The 21435-nt window shown below is 53.2% G+C and overlaps 1 protein-coding gene across 5 annotated transcripts in view; it reads left to right on the forward strand.

The window, feature by feature from the left end:
- The window catches only part of DNAH1 (dynein axonemal heavy chain 1), an 81092-nt gene that overhangs the window by 45885 nt on the left and 13772 nt on the right, over positions 1-21435 (forward strand). For 4 of the 5 annotated variants that reach the window (XR_007514418.1, XM_049862502.1, XM_049862503.1 and 1 more), the window contains 18 exons: positions 1904-2081; positions 2940-3134; positions 3259-3378; positions 4728-4886; positions 5065-5175; positions 6304-6444; positions 6584-6744; positions 7203-7360; positions 7714-7887; positions 8880-8918; positions 15363-15541; positions 16488-16718; positions 17184-17380; positions 17842-17977; positions 18935-19143; positions 19403-19574; positions 20371-20562; positions 20929-21039. Coding sequence is in view for 4 of the 5 variants with exons in the window: in XM_049862502.1 (XP_049718459.1) it covers positions 1904-2081; positions 2940-3134; positions 3259-3378; positions 4728-4886; positions 5065-5175; positions 6304-6444; positions 6584-6744; positions 7203-7360; positions 7714-7887; positions 8880-8918; positions 15363-15541; positions 16488-16718; positions 17184-17380; positions 17842-17977; positions 18935-19143; positions 19403-19574; positions 20371-20562; positions 20929-21039 (2863 nt within the window). In the remaining variant the exon portion in view is untranslated. The remainder of the gene's footprint in view (positions 1-1903; positions 2082-2939; positions 3135-3258; positions 3379-4727; positions 4887-5064; positions 5176-6303; positions 6445-6583; positions 6745-7202; positions 7361-7713; positions 7888-8879; positions 8919-15362; positions 15542-16487; positions 16719-17183; positions 17381-17841; positions 17978-18934; positions 19144-19402; positions 19575-20370; positions 20563-20928; positions 21040-21435) is intronic. The other variant, XM_049862504.1, reaches the window with a different exon arrangement.

The following is a 21435-nucleotide window of genomic DNA, read 5'->3' on the forward strand; positions in this document are numbered from 1 at the left end:
GGTAGCATAAAGGGGAGATTCTTGAGCCTTCACATGTCTGGAAGCACGTTTATTCTACCTTTGTGCATGGTTGGTCGTTTGGCTGGGTATAGAATTCCAGGCTGAAACTCTTTTCCCCTGGGAATATTTAAGGCTTTGCTGTACTGACTGCCAGTGCCTGCCGTCATTCAGATTCCCAGTGGGACTTATTTTCTTATTTCTAGACGCTTTCAGGATCCCCTGTTTATGACAATATGATGAAATTTCTTGATGATATGCCCTAGTGTGAATTCTTCTTCTATGTATTGTTAAGGAAGTCAGTGGGTCCTTTCCGCCTAGACCAGCGGTTGGCAAACTATGACCCTTGGGGCAAATCCAGCCAGCCACCTGTTTTTGTAAACAGAATTTTATTGGAACACCAAACCCAAACCAAACCCATTGCCATCCAGTTGATTCCGACTCATAGCGACCCTATAGGACAGAGTAGAACTGCCCAGTCACATCAATTTGTTTATGTATTATCTGTGGCTACTATCTCGCAGTAGCAGAGTCGAGTAGTTGTAATAGAGACCATATGGCCTGCAAAGTCTAAAATATTTATTATCTGGCCCTTTAAGAAAAAGTTCCTTCACCCTGATCTGGACATTTTCTTTAATTATGCCTTTGATAATGTCCTTGTTCCATTTCCTCCGGCCTTTCTTTCTGGAACACCCATTCATCAGATGTTAGACCTTCTGGATTGGTCCTTTAATTTGTTTCCCGTTGTTCATACCTGGAAACCCTGGTGGCATAGTGGTTAAGAGCTATGGCTGCTAACTAAAAGGTCAGCAATTCGAATCCACCAGGTGCTCCTTGGAAACCCTATGGGGCAGTTCTGTTCTGTTCTCTAGGGTTGTTATGAGTCAAAATCGACTCAACGGCAACAATTTGGTTTTGTTTTGTTATTGTCCATCCCTGGGTCTTTCTTGGTACAACTTTCTGGAAGATTTTATTTACTTTATCTTCTAACTCTTTTGATTGTTTAATTTTTATGTTTTTCTCCTCTCCTCTGGTTCTTTTGTTTCTGTTTATTTGAGTTAGTCTCCATGTTCATACTGGAGGCCTTCTCAATAGTCTAGTCATCTGGACTGTGTGGAACTACTGGGTGGGTAGGTGAGTCTGTGTGGGTGGCTTCTCTGTAGGCCAGCTGGGTGGAGACCCCCAAATGTCAGCACCTGAAGGTTTTTTCTCTGGGGCTGTTCTGTTTCTCTAAAGAAGCCTCTAGTCTCCTGTTGGGGTTGTCTGCTGGGCTCCACTGTTCTTAGAACCCAGTGGGAGATGGGGATGATGAGGGGAGGGGTTCACCCATCTTTCTGAATGTGGGCCTGTACTACTTCCCTCATTTCTGGTAAATGGCCTCAACCTACCCTCTCCAGGCTCCTGTGGTAGCTGGGGATCTGGGGGTCAGACCAGCAACACATCCCCCAGCACCCCCTTCCCTGGCACCTGGTGCCTCTGAAGTCTGAGCCTTCCTGAGTTCTGTGGCAGGAACCAGCTGCTTCTCACAACCCACCCCTTGTCCCCCACTTTCTCTGTTCTGTCAGTTATGTCCCCTAACTCTTTCCATCTTTCAAAACTGTGTGAGCCTCCATTTCTGCAGTTGACTTCTCCCCCATTTCCTTTTGGAATATCACCTTTCGTCTTACTTTAATGTAACTTTAGTGGTGATTTAGCAGAAAGGGGATATAAGCATGTTACACCATGTTATACCACGTTACACCAAAAAGTCCCATTTTTCCTTTTGTAATTTTAAAATGAATGAAGATATTAAAGAAAAACAAAGCAGAGCAGGGTCAGCCTGGCCACCGGGTTTCCCTGGCAGCCAGCTATGCATGCTGCCCTGCCTCCCTGGCGCTCTCAGCCCTCTCCTACCTGGTGGCTGCAGGACAGACGGGATTTTCCCCTCCCTCATCCGAATGGGGGCCATCACATCCGACACCAACAAGAAGTGGTACATGTTCGATGGGCCAGTGGATGCCGTCTGGATTGAGAACATGAACACAGTGCTGGACGACAACAAGAAGCTGTGCCTCAGCTCTGGGGAGATCATCAAGCTCACGGAGGTGTGTCCACCTGTCCACTCACCCAGCAACTAGGGGGGCAGGACAGGAGGCCAAACTGTGCTGGCTAAACCTCATCCCCACCCCACCCCGTCCCTCCCTTTCTGGGCCAAAGCTGCCTCTCAGGCAGTCCTCGTGACCCAGCCAGCAGCCAACCAGCCGGTGGGGGCTCAGGCACCGCTCCCAGTACCCTCCCAGACCCTGAGCTCTCGCACCAACGCTGTGTCCTGCACAGCTGTTGCATGCTGCGCTTTCAGCGTATCCATTTCCTGTGAGGCTCCAAGCCCAGGACCCAGCAGACAATCCCATTGCTCCTAGGCTGGCACTGCCTTGTGTCTCCCAGGCCCACTTTCAGCCATATCACCCCAGAGTGGGTCAGGCATCCACTCCACTCCTGGCAGCGTGCTGGGGCCTGTGGGTGGGTGGTATAGACCTGGCTTCAGGGCCTGCCTAATGTGTGAGGAGCAGCTCTCAGAGAAAAAGGGGTCTCACCTGGGCATAAGAACAGTTTTTGGTGTCTGCACTGAGCCGGGACCTTGAGTCCTTCTGAGGACACCTGGAAGTCAGTGCAAAAGTGTGAGTCTATTCACAGGTATAAGGCTTTATAGTAGAGCACACGGCTCTCATCAGATTTCCCCAGGCCTCTGGGCTCCAAAATGCCCTGCCCACAGGCTGGCCAGAAAGCACCCGTGATCTCCCGACTTTGGGTCCTCCTCAGGGTTCCTGCCTCCCTCTCCAGCACAGTCCCTGCCCCACGGCCTGCTCACAGCAGGACGAGCAACCCCTTCGCACACTTCTGCACCCACTGCTGGCCCCAGGGGCTGGCAGCCAGCCCACTCACCTGGCTCATCTTGGTGCCAGGCGATGACCATGATGTTTGAGGTACAGGACCTGGCAGTGGCCTCACCAGCCACAGTGTCCCGCTGTGGCATGGTGTACCTGGAGCCCAGCATCCTGGGGCTCATGCCCTTTGTCGAGTGTTGGCTGAAGAAGCTCCCCCCCTTCCTGAGGCCCTATGAGGAACAGTTCAAGGGCCTCTTTGACAACTTCCTGGAGGTAAGTAAGGCCACGCGTGCCTAGCCCAGGTGGGGCAGCAGGGCACGGCAGCCACCAGCCACAAGAGCCAGCCAGGAAAGCTGGCCGCAAGAGCTGACTATGCCCTGGGGACTGCCCCCTGCAGGAATCCATCGCCTTCATTAGGATCTCAGTGAAGGAGGTGATCACCTCAACCAACAGCAACCTGACCATGAGTCTCCTAAAGCTGCTGGACTGCTTCTTCAAGCCCTTTCTGCCCAAAGAGGTATGGCCCTGAACAGTGGGGCTGAGGGCTGGCCTCTCCTGCCCCCTGCTCTCCTTGCCTGGGCCCTCTGACCTCCCTGGAAGAGAGAATCAAGTTCGCCCACCGTGGGTCACTGGACCACCCAGGACCAGTCTGCTATGATCACTGGGCAAGGCCTCCAAGCGCAGACCTAGCCCAGGGCCCAGCCATCACAGGGAATTCTCAGGAAAGGGACTTGTGGGCTGGACAGACACATGCCTTTACCACAAGAAGATGTGGGAAAAAAAAAAACAACAACAACAACATGGTGGAGGCCAAGGTGTGGCTTCCTCAGGACACTCAGTGCAGCTCCTGTCTGTCTTAGTATAGAGGCGTATTTAGGGAAAATAGCACCTACGGCAAGCACCAAAATGGTGCCCTCACAGAGCCGTAGGGAGGGTGATGAGTGCTCATGGGCAATCTCTAAGTTACGCCGCCCCCTTCCAATTTCAAGATGAATAGGCATTGATAGGAAATCCTGGCGGTGTAGTGATTGAGTGCTACGGCTGCCAACTAAAACATCGGCAGTTCAAGTCCACCAGGCACTCGCTCCTTGGAAACTCTATGGGGCAGTTCTATTCTGTCCTATAGGGTCACTATGAGTTGGAATCGACTAGACAGCAATGGGTTTTTTGGTTTAGGCATTGAAAACCCTTCAGCAGAAATGCCTTCCTTCCCTCTTTTTGTCCGGCTGCCTCAGTCAGGAGCCTGTTTTATTTGTGGCACCTCAGGATATCATTCCACGCCTCGTCTGGCGCCCCCTTGGACTTGCACCTGTGGGCAAGTGCCCCCCTCTGTACCTCCCCCCACTACGCCTCTCTGTCTGCCATGCTTGAGGAAGGACGTTGGGCCGTACCGGTTAACAGAAACTGCTCAGTGGCGCCCGGGGAACGTGCCATACCTTAGATACGCCTCTTAGTTACCTAGTGTTGCTGTAACAGAAATGCCACAGTGGTGACTTAAAGAACAGAAATTTATTTTCTCACAGTTTGGGAGGCCAGAAGACCAAATTCAGCATGTGGCCCGATAGTATTTCATCTTCTAGTAACCTGCCATCCTTGGAGTTTTTGCCTCCTTCACCGTCAGATAGCCTGTCTTCCCCCTTTGTACGCCCACTCCTGTGTCTTCTGCTGCTCTTTTTATCACTCAGAAGTGAAAAGCTTTAGGAGACCCCTACACAAATATGGCCTCATTAACATAACAAAGAAAACCCTATTCCCAAGGGATTACATTCACAGGTACAGGGGCTAGGATTCCAACGTGTATTTTGGGGGGAACACAATTCACTCTATACCATTGCCTTAGCCTGATGCTGTTCCCTCTGTCCCCAGGGTCTCAAGAAAGTAACCTCTGAAAAGCTGAGTCGCATCCCAGAGCTGATCGAGCCCTGGTTCGTCTTCTCCCTGGTCTGGAGTGTGGGCGCCACAGGGGACAGCACAAGCCGCGTCAACTTCAGTCAGTGGCTGAGGGACAGGATGGCGATCCACAACGTGAGAGGAACAGCCACTAGGCCTGGGCTCTGAGATCCGGGATGCGGGTGACAAATGCCGAGTGTCTGGGGGACATCCACCAGGCCCAGGCTGCCAGGGACAAGCCTTGGGAGAAGGGATTGGGGCCACCCAAACCTCCTGGTCCTCACAGCCAAATTTTCCTTCTGGTCCCTTGCAGCTGACTATGTGCTTCCCGGAAGAGGGGCTGGTGTTCGATTATAGGCTGGAGGACGGGGGGATCAGCAACACCAGTGAAGATGAAGACGAAGAAGAAGAGAGCATCAAGCAGGTGGCCATAGGCCCACCCCCCAACAGGACAGAACAGGGCAGGGAGGACTCCACTGGGTGGGGGCTGTTCTCCTTTTTGAAACATGACCAGAGAGGAGGCCATGTTGTCGGCCACTAGGTCTCAGGCTAGAGGGTTATTTGCATCATCTTATGGTTCCTCACAGCCCCACAAGGTGGCTATTGTGCCCATTTTCCTGACAAGCAAACTGAGGTTCAGGACAGTTACTCCCAGCCAGTCAGCAGCAGAGCTGGACTTGAACCTGGGGCTGGGAAATATCAGAGTGCCTTCCTTCCAGCCACACTACCGCCTCTGTGTTGACGTTGAGTCCAGGGACTTGACCACATCAGTTGTATTTAAAATCCCCATTTGCCCAGGTGCTGAGCTTCCCAGGGGTCAGGGCCAAGCTTTCGGTGGCCGCCTTGGTGTTCTCATCCCTACTGTTGGCCAGCAAGGGCATCATGAGCCCATCTATGTTCCAGGATCAGGACCCCAATCCAGGAGAAGGGAGGCAGAGAGGTGACCGTGGGGACCTGACGGTCCCTGTGCAGAGGCCTTGCTGGGGGGGACACACAGAGCACTTTTGAGTCTAATGGTCAGAATTGTCCCCAGGGGAATGCATTGGTTCGGCCATTGAGGGAGATCTGCAGGCCAGAGCGGGGTCATGGGTGAAGGGATTCATGCAGGCAGGGATGGTGGGGGAAGCTGGGCCAGGTGACCTCACAGTATCCAGCTGACACCCCACAGCTGATAGAGGGGTTCAGATCCCATACCCTTTAAGTAGCCTGAAGCCAAATAGCAAAGACCTTCGTGTTCTGGGTTATCCAATTCCTAGAGCATGTCCGCACCCAGAGACCCACGGACTGCCAGTCTTAAGGGAGCCCCTACCCTGGGCAGCTGTGTGCAAAAGCCCCCCATTCCTGGTGGTTTGTGCTGGGAGCCCCCACCCCATGAAGACAGCAGGGCATAGGGCTTCCTATTTCTGGTAGAACCAGCTCCTCAGCTGGGTGCTGTTGTTAAAACCCATTGGCAAAGCTCCTTGCTACTCTGCTGCACTTGGCAGTAGGGGCCAGAGCCAGGGATGGGGTGGGCAGGGGCTCCGGCTCTTCTCTGAGCCCTCTGTGGCCCCAGGTTGCCTGGGTGAAGTGGATGGACTCCTCGGCTCCATTCACCATGGTACCTGACACCAACTACTGCGACATCATCGTGCCCACCATGGACACCGTGCAGATGTCCTACCTGCTGGGCCTGCTGCTCACCAACCACAAGCCTGTGCGTGCCCCCACCCCGCCTCACCCACTCCAAGGCCCAGGTCGGGGGTGGCCAGCCCCTCACGCTGAGCAGGTGGCAGATTCTACTGTGTACTGAACCCCGTGAGAACGCTCTGCCCGCCTGCTCTCCATACTCCTAGGTGCTGTGCATTGGGCCGACAGGCACAGGGAAGACACTCACCATTGCTGACAAGCTCCTCAAGAACCTGCCGCTGGAGTACATCAGCCACTTCCTGACCTTCTCTGCCCGTACCTCGGCCAACCAGACCCAGGACCTCATCGACAGCAAGTTGGACAAGAGGCAGGACACCCTGTTCTTCCTCAGCCCCAATGTCCCCTCAGCCTGGCTGAGCCAGCTGTGGTCTCACATTCCCGCCTAGATTTGCCGAAACCTCCTGGGGGAAGCTGGCTGCTCCTTGAGGGACCCTGAGTCCCCTTGCAGACCCTTCTAGAGCCTTTTCTCCGTTAGAATTCCTACAGAGCCTCTTGGTGGGGGCTCACCCTGGGCTGGGCACCCAAGCAGAGTTAGGGTGGAGGTGGAAGGCTACCTTTGAGAAGGCTGGGAGGCAAGATTCAGACTTAGCCAGGCCTAATGTCCCAGGGTATTCAGGGACAAAGGGCTGGTCAAGAGGTCTAGCAATTCGGAGCAGGCGGAAATTAGGGAGGGCTTCCCAGAGCCAGAGATGCCATCCTGCCACCCTGGGAATCTCAGAGGACCTGTGCCCACTGGCGCTGGGCTCACGCAGCCCCTCCCTGCAGGCGGAAGGGTGTGTTTGGGCCGCCCCTGGGGCGCAACTTCATCTTCTTCATCGATGACCTGAACATGCCAGCTTTGGAGACATATGGTGCCCAGCCACCCATCGAGCTTTTGCGCCAGTGGATGGACCACGGCGGCTGGTACGACCGCAAGATCATCGGTGCGTGCGGGCTGGGGCAGGGCCAGTGGGGTGCGGGGGTGTGCTGGGCAGGCTGACACTCCGCTAGGCACAGCCGTCACAGGACCCGGGGCCCACAGAACTTTCAGGGGCTGAAGAAAACGTTTTAAGTTCCTTTAAAAGCTATGAAAAATGAACTTTTAAGTCAAAGAAAATGTTTTAATGTGTAATATTAATACATTTGTCTTTATACTGATACAGTCAAAAAATATAATTTTTAATATTTTTTATGGAGGAGGAAGCCCATAAACGCAAGAGTGCCCAGGGCTCATGGAAGTCATAACGTAGCCCTGGGCAGGGCCCGCTCCTGACTGCCCACCCTCGCCCCGCTCCAGGTGCCTTTAAGAACTTGGTAGACATCAACTTTGTCTGTGCCATGGGCCCCCCGGGCGGGGGCAGGAACACCATCACCCCGCGGCTGACGCGCCACTTCAACTACCTGTCCTTCGCAGAGATGGATGAGGTCAGCAAGAAGCGGATCTTCTCTACCATCCTGGGCAGTTGGATGGGTGAGTGTGGGGCAGGACTGAGGGGCCTGGGCGCAGAAGGCCACGGGCAAGGGCAGAAGCCCAGGCCAGGTAAACCATGCTAAGGGCAGCTGCTGGAAAGGATATAGTGGCTGAATGACTGACCTCAATCCTGGCTTCTTCCCTTACTCAGTTATGTTACCTTTGGCAAATTTATGAAGCTCTCTGAGCCTCAATTCCTTCGTTTCTAAAATGGGCAAAAAAAACCCACTACCCCAAGTTTTGAGGATTAAGTAAAATATTGTGTTCAGAGCATCTAACATGGGGCCTGGAACCTGGAGATTGCTGAATATATGATGTATACATACGCCATGAGTTGGAATTGATTCCACGGCCACTAACAGCAACGCACATGAACTCACCACATACATACACACATATGTCAGTACTGGAAACCCTGGTGGTGTAGTGGTTAAGAGATCGGCTGTTAACCAAATGGTCGGCAGTTTGAATCTCCCAGGCAGGCGCTCCTTGGGAACCCTCTGGAGCAGTTCTGCTCTGTCCTACAGGGTCGCTATGGGTCAGAATTGACTCGATGGCAGTGGGTTTTGGGTTTTTGTCAGTACTTGTCCAGAAACACTGGTGGAAGGATATTACTTTTGTAAATTAGGAAAAGCCACCAAGATAGAAGGGACAAAGTGGTCCTGATCTTCCGTGAGGCTTGGGGAAAAGTCTGCCCCGGGATGCCATTCTCGCCCTTTCCAGCCCCCCACCCACCCAACACATACTCTGACCTTTGAACTCCACTTGGCACTGAGCCGGGTGGTGTGGCATGGAAGTCAGCCCTTCCCTCCTCTGGCCTGGCCTGACCTGCTCTCAGGAGCTGTTGGCTAGGACTTACCTGCATGTCTACCTTTTGGGGGGGGGGTGACAGGTGACTGCAAGGGAGCTTCTCAGCTGGGTACAGTCAGCTGAGATGGGTAGCAAGGGGTCCATCTAACTCTGAGCCCCATGTCTCTCCCTCAACCCTCTAGATGGACTCCTCGGAGAAAAGAGTTACCGGGAGCCAGTGCGTAAGTGCAGGCTGGGGAGGGCCTGGCTGGGGAGGAGGTGCTGGTTCCAGGGGGAGGTGTGGGCTCCAGCTGGGTGTGGCTGAGGCTGGGCACCAGGGGCCAAAATGAACCATCTCAGGTTCATGTGAGGACCTTGGGCCACTGGGTGCCAAAGTGCAGATTCGCAGGGCGCCATCTGCCTCCGTAAGCTTCACCCATTCACACAGCCAGTCAGCCCCTCAGCACCTGGTTAATGATCGGTAGCAGATGCAAAGTAAGTTAAGTTCAATAAATGAATGAAGGAATCCAACTAACTGCTCCCCTCCCCCCCGCCCCCATGTAAGAGGTAGAGGCTCCAAAGAGCAAGAATACCAGCTCCAAGGAGCGGGCCTGAGCAGGAGAGCCAGGAGCGAGTTGCAGTGGGGGGCAGTTCTCTTGCACAATGCAGCGGGGCGGGGCAACTGACCACTTCAGACCTTGGTCCTTTTCTCTCCCTTCAGCTGACAGGGGCCATCAGAAGACAATACCCACTTGTGGCCTCCTTTTTCACCTACTTACCTCAGGCCTCCTCGTCTTGTTCCTGGGAACGAACTTCCCTGCCCCCAGTGGAGGCCAACCCCTTCTCTTGACCAAACTCCCATCCTCCTCACCTGCTCAAGGACGTGGCTCCCCATCCCCCACTCCTCCAAAAACAGTATTCCCCCTGTCCACTGGGCCATTCCATCAGCATACAAATGTGTCCTGATTTCTCCCATCTTCACACACACAGAACAACCTCACTTGGCCCCCTTACATCCACCCCTGACCATTGCCTCATTCCTTTCCTTACCATGACAGCTCCTGGAAACTCCTCAAAAGTGTGGTCTCTTCCTGATAGCACTGTCCCCCTCCACTTTTCTCTTGAGCCCATCCACTCCCTTGAGAGTGCCCTTGTCCTCATCACCAATGGCCTCCACGTGGCCAGACCACTGGTCAGCTGTGGTCCTTATCCTTCCTGGCTTGTCAGCAACGCTGACCAGGTTGGCACCCCCTCTTGGAGCCCTCCTCCCTCCCTGGGTGTCCCTTCTGACTGATGTGCCCTCTCAAGACTGACCAGGCTTGGTCTCCAGCTTCCTGTCTCTTACTACACTCTATCCATGGATGGTCCCATCCTTACCTGGCTGTAGCCACCATCTTTGTGCTTACAACACCCAAATTCCTGTCCTCAGCCCAGACCTCACCCCTGACCCCCAGACTCCACATCTCCTCTCGGATGTCCACCAGGCATCTCAGACTTAACATGTCCAAAGCCAAACTCCTGACCTGCCTCCGTGCCCCAACACTCTTCTCAACTCAGCTGATGGCAACCCCAGCCTTCCAGAAACTTGAGGCAAGAATCTGATCCCTACCCCCACAAGCACTCCCACATTTATTCTGTCAGGAGATTCTGGTGGCTCTCCCTTCAGAGTACATCCCGAATCTGGCCCTGCTCACCACCCTTTCCCTGGCCTCCCTGCTGCTCCCTTCACCCCCTACAGTCAGTCCATCCTCCACTTGCAGCCAGAGGGACCCATTAGAACATTAAGTCAGGTCCCTCCTTTGCTCAACCATCCCATCCAGGCAAAAACCCAAGTCCCAACAATGTCCTCGGCCACCCCTCACCCCGTCTCTGATCTCGGCTCCACCTGCACTCCCCCCTTGCTGTTCCTGGACACCCTAGTGTGCTCTTACCTCAGGGCCTTTGTCCTTGCTGACCCCTCTGCCTGGAACACTCTCTCTGCAGTTATGTGCATGGTTGGCCTCTCCCTTCTTCAGGTCTCTGTTTGGATGTCCCCTTCTCAATAAGACCCCCCCAGCAAACATGCCTCCCTCGGTCGTGGCACTCCTCACCTCTCTTCAGCTGGAAGTTTCTCCATAGCATGTCTCCTCACCCCTGTGCTGCCTGTTTTGCAGATGATCTGTTCATTGTCTCCCCCACCAAAATGTCAGCCTGTGGAGGGCCGGGAGTGTGTCTGTTTGGGTCACTCTCTGTCCTCAGCACCCAGGCAGTGCCTCTGTTAGTGGGTGAGCCCCTCTCTGGGGCTAGTGAGCCCTCCTGCCCCATTTCCTGCTTTCCCTTTCTGGGGGCTCCACTCCCTGAAGTTCACACCAATGGAATTTTGGCTCTCAGCAAAGAATCAGGTTCCAAAGAACAAGCAACAGTGTTCTGCCATTGGTTAAAATGCAGGCTGGAGGTTGCAGCAGCTCCAAAGATGGAGATGAGCCTGAAGGTCAGGCCTGAACTCCAGGCCCCAGCACAATCACCATCGCACACTCCAGAAGCCGGTCAACAGCGAACCCGGCACCCTGCTGGGTGTGGCTCAGAGCTGGCTCATTTTCAGATCTGGGATCTGCTCAGCACTGACTCCACTAGTGCCCCCTTCTGTGAATGCATCTCAGCGCACCCACGCACTGATAAGCTATGTGTGCAGTAGGGAGTGTATCTTAGTGCTGCTGAAATACCAAAGTGGGTGGCTTTTATGAATCAATTTATTTTCTCACAGTTTAGGAGACTAGAAGTCTGAATTCAGGGTGCTGGCTCAAGAGGAAGCTTCCCTCTGTCTCTCTCTGTTGGTTCCGGGGGAAGTTCCTTTCTGTTTTCAGCTTCCATTCCTTGACATGGTATCTATCTTCCCCCATCTCTGTGTGCTTGCTGACTGGCTGGCTGGCTTAATCTGCTCTTTCGTATCTCAAAAGAGATTGATTTAAGACATAACCAACATTAACCCTGTCTCATAACATAACAAAGGAATTCCATTCCCAAAGGGGATCATAACCACGGGTATGGGGTTAGCCACCACTTGTCTGTCATTTTGTAGTACTGTGGTAGCTTGTGTGTTGCTGTGATGCTGGAAGCTATGCCACTGGTATTCAAATACCAGCAGGGTCACCCATGGTGGACAGGTTTCAGCAGAACTTCTAGACTAAGACAGACTAGGAAGAACCTGGTGATCTACTTCTAAAAAAAGTTGGCCAATGAAAACCTTCTGAACAGCAGCGGAGCACTGTCTGATATAGTGCCAGAAGATGAGCCCCTCAGGTTGGAAGGCAAAATATGGCTGGGGAAGAGCTGCCCCATCAAAGTAGAGTCGACCTTGATGAAGTGGCTGGAATCAAGCTTTCAGGACCTTCGTTTACTGATGTAGCACGACTCAAAATGATACAAAACAGCTGCAAATATCCATTAATAATTGGAACTTGGAGTGTATAAAGTACGAATCTAGGAAAATTAGAAGTTGTCAAAAATGAAATGGAATGCATAAAGATAGATATCCCAGGCCTTAGTGAGCTGAAATGGACTGGTGTTGGCCATTCTGAATGGTCTGCTATTCCAGAAATTACAATTGAAGAAGAATGGTGTTGAATTCATTGTCAAAAAGAACATTTCAAGATCAGCCTTGAAGTACAACGCTGTCAGTGATAGGATAATATCCATACACTTACAAGGAAGACCAATTAATGTGACTATTATTCAAATTTATGCACCAGTCGCTAAGGCCAAATATGAAGAATTCGAACACTTTTACCAGCTTCTTCAGTCTGAAATTGGTGAAACATGTATTCAAGATGCATTGATAATTACTGGTGATTGAATGTGAAAGTTGAAAACAAAGAGTGATCTGTAGTTGGAAAATATGGCCTCGGTGATAGAAACAATGCTGGAGATTGCATGATAGAATTTTACGAGACCAATGACTTATTACCGATACCATTTTTCAACAATATAAACACCGACTATACATGTGGGCCTCACTGGATGGAACACACAGGAATCAAATCAACTACATCTTTGCAAAGAGAGGTTGGAGAAGCTCAATATCATCAGTTAGAACAAGGCCAGGGGCAGACTTCAGAATAGACCATCAATTGCTTATATGCAAGTTCAAGTTGAAGCTGAAGAAAATGAAAACAAGTCGAGGAGAGCCAAAGCACAACCTTGCGTATATACCACCTGAACTTAGAGACCATCTCAAGAATAGATTTGATGCCTTGAACACTAACAACTGAAACCAGGCGAGTTGTGGGATGACATCAAGGCCATTGTACATGAAGAAAGCGAAAGATCATTAAAAAGACAAAAAAGAAAGAAATGACCAAAATGGATGTCAGAAGAGACTCTGAAACTTGCTCTTGAACATAGAGTAGCTAAAAAGAGTGAAAGAATTGATGAAGTAAAAGAGCGGAACAGAAGATTTCGAAGGGCGGCTTGAGAAAACGAAGTAAAGTATCATAATGAAGTGTGCAAAGACCTAGAGTTAAAAAACTGGAAGGGAAGAACACCCTCGGCATTTCTCAAGCTGAAAGAACTGAAGAAAAAACTCAAGCATCAGGTTACAATAGTGAAGGATTCTGTGGGCAAAATATTCAATGACGAAGGAAGCATCAAAAGGTGGAAGGAATATACTGAGTCACTGTACCAAAAAGAATTGGGTGACATTCAACCATGTCAGGAGGTAGCATATGATCAAAAACTAATGGTACTGAAGGAAGAAGTCCAAGCCACACTGAAGGTATTGGTGAAAATCAAGGCTGTAGGAAATTTCAGAATATCAGTTGAGATGCTTCAACAAATGAATGCAACACTTGGAAGTGCTCACTCGTCTATGCCAAGAAATTTGGAAGACAGCTACCTGGCCAGCCGACTGGAAGAGACCCATATTTGTGCCCATTCCAAAGAAAGGTGATCCAACAGAATGCGGAAATCACCAAATAATATCATTAATATCACATGCAAGTAAAATTTTGCTGAAGATCATTCAAAATCGGTTATAGCAGTATATTGACAGGGAACTGCCAGAAATTCAAGCTGGATTTAGAAGAGGACGTGGACTGAGGGATATCATTGCTGATGTTATATAAATCTCAGCCGAAAGCAGAAAATACCAGGAAGATGTTTATCTGTGTTTTATTGACTATGCAAAGGCATTCTACTGTGTGGATCATAACAAATTATGGATAACATTACGAACAATGGGGATTCCAGAACATTTAATGGTGCTCATGAAGAACCTGTGCATAGTCCAAGAGGCAGTCGTTTGAACAGAAAAAGGGAATACTGCATGGTTTAAAGTCAGGAAGGTGTGCGTCAGAGTCGTATCCTTTCACCATACTTAGTCTCTATGCTGAGGAAATAATCCGAGACTCTGGACTATATGAAGAAGAACAGGACATCAGGATTGGAGGAAGACTCATTAACAACCTATGATATACAGATGACACAGCTTTGGTTGTGTGGAGGACTTGAATCACTTACTGATAAAGATCAAAGGCTACAGCCTTCAGTGTGGATTACACCCCAACATAAAGAACACAAAAATCCTTACAATTGGACCAATAAGCAGCATCATGATAAAAGGCGAAAAGATTAAAGTTGTCAAGGATTTCATTTTACTTAGATCCACAATCAACACCCATGGAAGCAGCAGTCAAGAAATCAAAGGATGTATTGCATTGTGAAAATCTGCTGCAAAAGACCTCTTTAAAGGGTTAAAAAGCAAAGATGTCACATTAAGGACTAAGGTGTGCCTGACCCAAGCTGTGGTATTTTATATCGCCTCATTTGCATGCAAAAGCTGGACAATGAATAAAGAATTGACACTTTAAAATTGTGGTGTTGGTAAAGAATATTGAATATTCCATGAATTGCCAGAAGAAGGAAAAAACCTGTCTTGGAAGAAGTACAGCAAGAATCTCCTTAGAAGGGAGAATGGTGAGACTTTGTCTCACATATTTTGCGCATGTTGTCAGACAGGATTAGTCCGTGGAGAAGGACATCATACTTGGTAAAGTAGAGGGTCAGTGAAAGAGAAGAAGACCCTCAATGAGGTGGATTGACACAGTGGCTGAAACAATGGGCTCAAACACGGTAATGATTGTGAGGAGGGTGCAGGACCAGGCACTGTTTAGTTCTGTTGTACATAGGGTTGCCGTGAGTCAACGGCACCTAACAATGACAACACCAAAACCAAACCAAACCCAGTGCTGTCGAGTAGATTCCCACTCATAGCGACCCCATAGGACAGGGTAGAACTGCCCCACAGAGTTTCCAAGGAGCGCCTGGAGGATTCGAACTGCTGACCCTTTGGTTAGCAGCCGTAGCACTTAACCACTACGCGACCAATGACAACACAGGGGTTAGGATTTATGACACACGTTTTGGGAGGTTACAATTCAATCTATAACAGGGCAAGAAAGGGGGATCACGCAGGGCGGGAGATTCCTCACCCTGAGGTGGGTTGTTGTGAAGGAGGTGGCATTTGAGAAGGTGCTAAAGGATGGGTAGAATCCAAGTATGCAGGCTAGGGTGGGGGCACCCAGAGGAGAGCGCAGCCCCAGCAAAGGCCAGGGGTGGTGTGGTGTGGAGGGGTCGAGGTGAAGTGAGAGTCTGCAGAGGATGCTCAGGGAGCTCCCACCTGTGTGACCCCACCCTACTTTCCTTTCCTACAGCTGGGGCCACCAACATTGCCCACCTCACTGAGTCCCTTGTGGAAGCCACCATCATGGTGTACTCCACCATCACCTCCCAGCTGCTGCCCACACCTGCCAAGTCCCACTATACCTTCAACCTGAGGGACCTCTCCAAGGTCTTCCAGGGCATGCTCGTGGCCGAGGCGGCCAAGGTCGAGGTGAGGATCTGGCGGCCCCTCTCCGGTATAGCCTATGTTATGCAGCCCGTGCTGCCTACGTAGCCGTCCCAGGCCCCATATATCTCAGGCTCCCTACCCTAACAATCCCCTGAGAGGGCCTGGGGACACAGCTGGCCCCATGCCCCCAAGAGCCCTACACTTGTGCAGCTGGGCCCCATATTGCTCAAACTCATGCCCAGAATGGTGGTTGCAATAGGGAAAAAGAGGGAACTGGGGGAAAGACTAGGGAGGAAGAGGGTGCCTGGTACAGGCCCTGTGTGTGCAAAGATTTGGAGGGGAGAGCGCGTAGGTGCCCTCTGGAACCAAAGACACCAAGGTAGAAGGAGCTGGAAGGGTAGCAGGCAGTGGGGTGGTCAGTGTGCTAGGCGGGTCAGACTCTGGGGGCTGTGGGGGCTGGAGTGATGGGGAGCCATGTGGGTAGGGGGTGCAGCCCACATGGGGGTAATGGATAGGCCAATGTGTAAGGAGCCCAGGGCCAGGCCAGGGTGAACAGGAAAGAAACCAGTCTTGCTGAGCTTGTAGCCAAAGGAGTTGGGAGGAGGCCAGCAGTCCAGTTACCCTGGGAGGGGTGGGGGAGATGTGAGGAGAATCAGGCATCCCTCTCAGGCTTGGGGTGTGGGGCGCTGTGGGGGCCATAGGAGAGGGGAGCAATGACTTGAGGTGCTCATGACTGCCTAGAGATGCTGGGAGGTGGGGAGACCCAGGCAGCACTGTGAGGCTCACTCAGTCCCCAGTTGGTCAGTTGGTATGCCTTCAAGCAGCACTGCTGGGGACCTGGGTCTTGATGGGACAGCTAGGCCCAGTTCAGGGGCCTAGGAGCTGTGGCTCCCACCAGCCTCCACTCTTGGAGCTTTGAGAGGTGGCTGAGGGCCCAGGGTGAAGGCAGGTACTGACGCGGGGGCGGGGGGTGGGGAGGTGACCACAGGACGAGGTGCAGCTGCTGCGACTGTGGTACCACGAGAACTGCCGTGTGTTCCGTGACCGGCTGGTGAACGAGGAGGACCGCAACTGGTTCGACCAGCTCCTCGAGAGCTGCATAGAGAGGTGGGACGTGGCCTTCGACAAGGTCTGCCCCTTCCAGCCCATCCTCTACGGGGACTTCATGTCGCCAGGCTCCGATGTCAAGTCCTACGAGCTCATCACCAACGAGAAGAAGGTGGGGGAGCCTGGGCTGGTGTCCCCTGGCTCCCAGGGGCTCCCGTGGGGTCCCAGGGTTGTACACCATGGTACCCATCCCTGGTGGGGTCCTTCTCACTCTGCTCCCCTAGGCTCCAGGCCCATGGGTCTCAGTCAGGACCCCCGAGAGACCAGGAAAAGACCTTGGTCTTGGTCTGTGGCTTTTCCTGGCACAGGGCTGCCTCCAAGCCGCTTGGCAGGAGCAGTTCCCATCGGGGTCCCAGGGTCAGTACAGCCTGGTGAGCCGGGCCTCAGTGTGTTTGGCAGAGACTACCCTTCTGAGTCTCTCCTCACCTCACTCTGTAGATGTGGCCTTTGAAGGTCTTACATCCTTCCATGCCCGGGAGGAGCAGGGCTGGCGTGGGGGGGTGGTGAGCTCCCTGTCAGGGAGGGCCCTGGTGCATGGGGGCAGGGGAATCCAGCTCTCCCCACTCTGGCCTCCCAGATGATGGAGGTGATCGAGGAGTACATGGAGGACTACAACCAGATCAACACGGCCAAGCTGAGACTGGTCCTCTTCATGGATGCCATGAGCCACATCTGCCGCATCAGCCGCACCCTGCGCCAGGCTCTGGGCAACGCGCTCTTGCTGGGTGTGGGCGGCAGTGGCCGCAGCTCCCTCACTCGGCTGGCTTCCCACATGTGAGGGCCCAGGCATGGTGGGCAGTAGGTGGTGGGTGGCAAGTTCTCAGTTTTACCCACGCTTTTGCACAGTGATGGAAGCCTGGGGCAGCCCCACCAAGTCCATGGGCTTCTGGAAGGACAGGGAATGGAAACTGGGTGTCAAGGAGAGGCAGCAGCAGTGCCCTGGGGTGCTGTAGGGAGAAAGGCGTATCTATGGTCATCCAGGGGGAATTCCTAGAGGAAGTGACTGTGGTCCTGGTCCTAGAATCAGACCTGGGATGATAGAACGGAAGGGCATTCCAGGCTGAGGGAACAGCTTGAGCAAAGGCCTGGAGGCAAGAGAGTAGGCTTAGGTTCTGGGGAGTCTACAAGTCTGTCCAGGGTGAGAGCAAGACCCCAGGTAGCTCAGTGCCTGAGGCCAGCCCCTCAGTGCCTGAGGCCAAACTCCTGGCACACCCCAACCCATATTCCTGCTCCAGGGCTGAGTATGAGTGCTTCCAGATTGAGCTGTCCAAGAACTATGGCATGACTGAGTGGCGTGATGATGTCAAGAAGGCCCTGCTCAAGGCTGGCCTGCATAACCTGCCCATCACCTTCCTGTTCTCTGACACCCAGGTGCTACTGCCACGGGTAGTGGGCAGGGTTCAGGGTGGCCTGGATACAACCTCATTCCAGTGTGGCATCCTGGAAGGTGGTCAGTTCTCCATGCCCAGGTCGCTGTCAGCCAGGATAGACCTCAGGAGGGACCATCGAGAGCAGACAGGGCCACAGATGGGTGGATCAGGGGCATGGGGCCAAACTCAACCTCTCAGAGCTAAGAGGGGCAGGGTAGAGCATTGCTTATGCACCAAGGATACAGAAGGTCCCAGGCACCACACCTGGCCACAAGTAGCTTCCACTCACTGGCCAATGGCTTCCACCTCTAGGACCACAGGACTTTTGCCCACAGTACTGGGCACCCATGGCTCACCTCTTAGGGACTGTTCCCTCTGGGGCTCCCTAGGCATGAGGCTTCTCCCCGGGTCTCTGAGAGAAGGAGAGGCAGGAAAAGCTTTGACTCTGGGGCCCCAAGGCTCAGGACAAACAAAGCAGCACCTGAACATGACTTGCAGTCAGGTTGGGCCTAGGCTGAAGCCCTGGAATGTGCCCCACCCTAGGCCAAAGGTCCCTCTGCCTCCAGCCCTGCCTCTATCCCAGTGTTCCCTTCTGGCAGCCACTGAGTTAGGAAAGCAACGGTACCCTCTGGCACAGGCCAGGCCCTGGCCATATGAGATGGGCAAGGGCCCATCTCTGACTACGGCCATGATTTCCTCCTGTGAGGAGGGATGGAGAGGTCCCAGGGCCCTTCCACAGCCCTGTGGCTGTGTTCAGAGTCTCTACAGTGGGGAGGCCTGGGTGCAAGGACTGGAGCCATGGCTCGTGAGGTCCCTTGTGAGGTCCTTCTTGAAGCCTCAGTGGCATGGTCTATAAAATGGGGCTATTGGGAGGGTCCATGTGAGACCACAATTGTGGAGCCTAACATGCAGGGGCCATCATCAAGACTTAGCTCACCTGTCCTGCGTTTCTCCCCAGATCAAGAATGAGTCCTTTCTGGAGGACATTAACAACGTCCTGAACTCGGGCGACATCCCCAACCTCTACTCTCCGGATGAGCAGGACCAGATCGTCAACACCATGCGGCCCTATATCCAGGAACAAGGCCTGCAGCCCACAAAGGCCAACCTCATGGCTGCCTACACCAGGCGCGTGCGTAGCAACATCCACATGGTGCTGTGCATGAGGTACGAGCAGCCACTGCTGGGCCACACAGGGGCAGCAGGGCTGGGTATGGTGGGGCTGACCCTGGGGAAGCTGGAGGCCTGGGCACTTGGGCTCGAGATGAGAAGTGGCTCTGGGCCTGGCTGTCATGCCATCGGGTCCAGGCTGCTGTGCTACTGAGACCTGCCTTCCGTGCTCTCGGCACGTTCAGACCCACTCTGAAGATTCCTGGGGGTGTAAGTTGGTGTCTGTGCACCTCATTTGGATCTCTGGCCCCCCCAGCCCCATCGGAGAGGTCTTCCGAGCTCGCCTGAGGCAGTTCCCCTCCCTGGTCAATTGCTGTACCATTGACTGGTTTAACGAGTGGCCGGCAGAGGCTCTAGAGTCCGTGGCCAACATGTTCCTGAATGAGATCCCAGAACTGGAGGCCACTTCTGAAGTAACTGAAGGACTGGTAGGTGTCCTGGTGTGGAGCAAGCCCTCAGGGGAGGAGGGTTGCTTAGTTTCAGCCATGGGCTCAGGGTCACCAAGGCCTGGGTGAGAATTCTAGACCTACCAATGGCTGTAAGCCTTTGGGGAGGCAGCTTTACCTGTCTGTGCTTCAGTTTTTCACCTATGAAATGTGGGGAGTGCCACAGGCTGTCGTGGTGACACAAGATGCTGAGCACACAGTTACCTGGTTGCCATTTCACATATCCCGTAAGGGCTCTGCGGCAGCTTCCTTCCAAGAACCCCCCAACACGAACCCATGGGGTGGGGCTAGAGCTGTCTGATCCAACCTGAAAGGGAGATGATCACCTGGGGGCCGAGAGGCAGGTTGAGCCCAGTGTTTCCCTGCCCAGCTGTGCTGAGGCCTTGGGCCTCTGTGTCCCAAGACCTAGCCTCCAAGTGGGGCACTGCCTTAGGGCTCTGAGAGAGAAGCAGGTCATGGGGCCTGTGATAAGGGCACTGAGCTCAGGGCTAGGAGACACCTGGGTCTACGTTCAAAGTCAGTTCTGCCTTTGAGAGCTGTATGACTTTGAGCAAATCCTTTGACTTCTCTGGGACTTGGAATTTTCATCTGCAAAATACACGACCTTGATGTGGTAGTCGTGAGAGTCACAGGAGTGAGTGGGTGGGAGGGTGTCAAGGGTCCTTCACTTGGCTCCCCCCTTGGGAGCAGGCTGCAGTGGTTTCCATGAATGCCCCTAGCCCCCCACCTTTACTGGGGATTCTGAGAGGCTGGCCTCAGTAGTCTCCCCACCCCACAGATTCAGGTGTGTGTGTCTATCCACCAGTCGGTGGCCAGTAAGTGTGCCGAGTACCTAGCTGAGCTGGCCCGCCACAACTACGTGACACCCAAGAGCTACCTGGAGCTGCTCAACATTTTCTCCATCCTCATTGGGCAGAAGAAACAGGAGCTGAAAACCGCCAAGAACCGCATGAAGAGTGGCCTTGACAAGGTGGACCTCAAGCACAGCCTTGTGGCTAAGGGCTGTGCCTGTGGCTCGGCCCCCTTGGTTTCATCCCTGACACCAGTGCAACCCAACCTGGCCTTTACTGCAGCCCACAGTGTTTAAATGGGTGGCTTCCTTCCTCATCAAAGAGCAAAAGCTGCTGGCCGAGGGCAAGGCCAAAGCAGGCCACCCACAGATTCTCAGGGGACAACCCCCCTCCTTTGGGGTCCTCAGGGTAACCTGTGCCAGTGGGGGCCTCTGGAGCTGCCGGCCACAGCCGACACTCATGAATGAGGCCCGCTCCCTGGCCTCCCCAGGCCCAGCTCTCTCTCCAGCCCAGTCATGCCTGCTTTCCTTTCTGTGCCCCGCCAGCTGCTTCGCACTTCTGAGGATGTGTCCAAGATGCAGGAGGACCTGGAGATCATGCGCCCCCTGCTGGAAGAGGCTGCCAAGGACACCATGCTCACCATGGAGCAGATCAAGGTTGGGGATGCTGCTCCCAAGCCCCTCCCTGATGCCTGACCCTATCTGAGGAGCCTCCGCCTCCCCACTCAAGCCCAGGTCACTAGCTGCCTGACCTCCGCAAGCTTCTAGTCTCTTTGCGCCCCAGCGACCTCTTTCAGTAGTCATTTATTTCTTCAACAAATGCTTGCTCAAACCTATTGGACGCCAGGCACTGCACTGAGCAGGGGATACAGTGAAGAGAAGACAGAGGAACCCAAACAACCCTGGTAATCACCACATGGACACAGCAGCAGGGCTGCCAAGGCAGATGAGCAGAGTTGCAGGGCACAAGAGCCCCGCATCGAGGCTATCGGCACAGTAGGCGTCATAGACTTGGATGTTCACAGGACAGCTTTCTGGCAGAATGAATCACAC

This window comes from Elephas maximus, chromosome 20, assembly GCF_024166365.1.
Source record: "Elephas maximus indicus isolate mEleMax1 chromosome 20, mEleMax1 primary haplotype, whole genome shotgun sequence".
Classification (NCBI taxonomy): Eukaryota; Metazoa; Chordata; class Mammalia; order Proboscidea; family Elephantidae; genus Elephas; species Elephas maximus.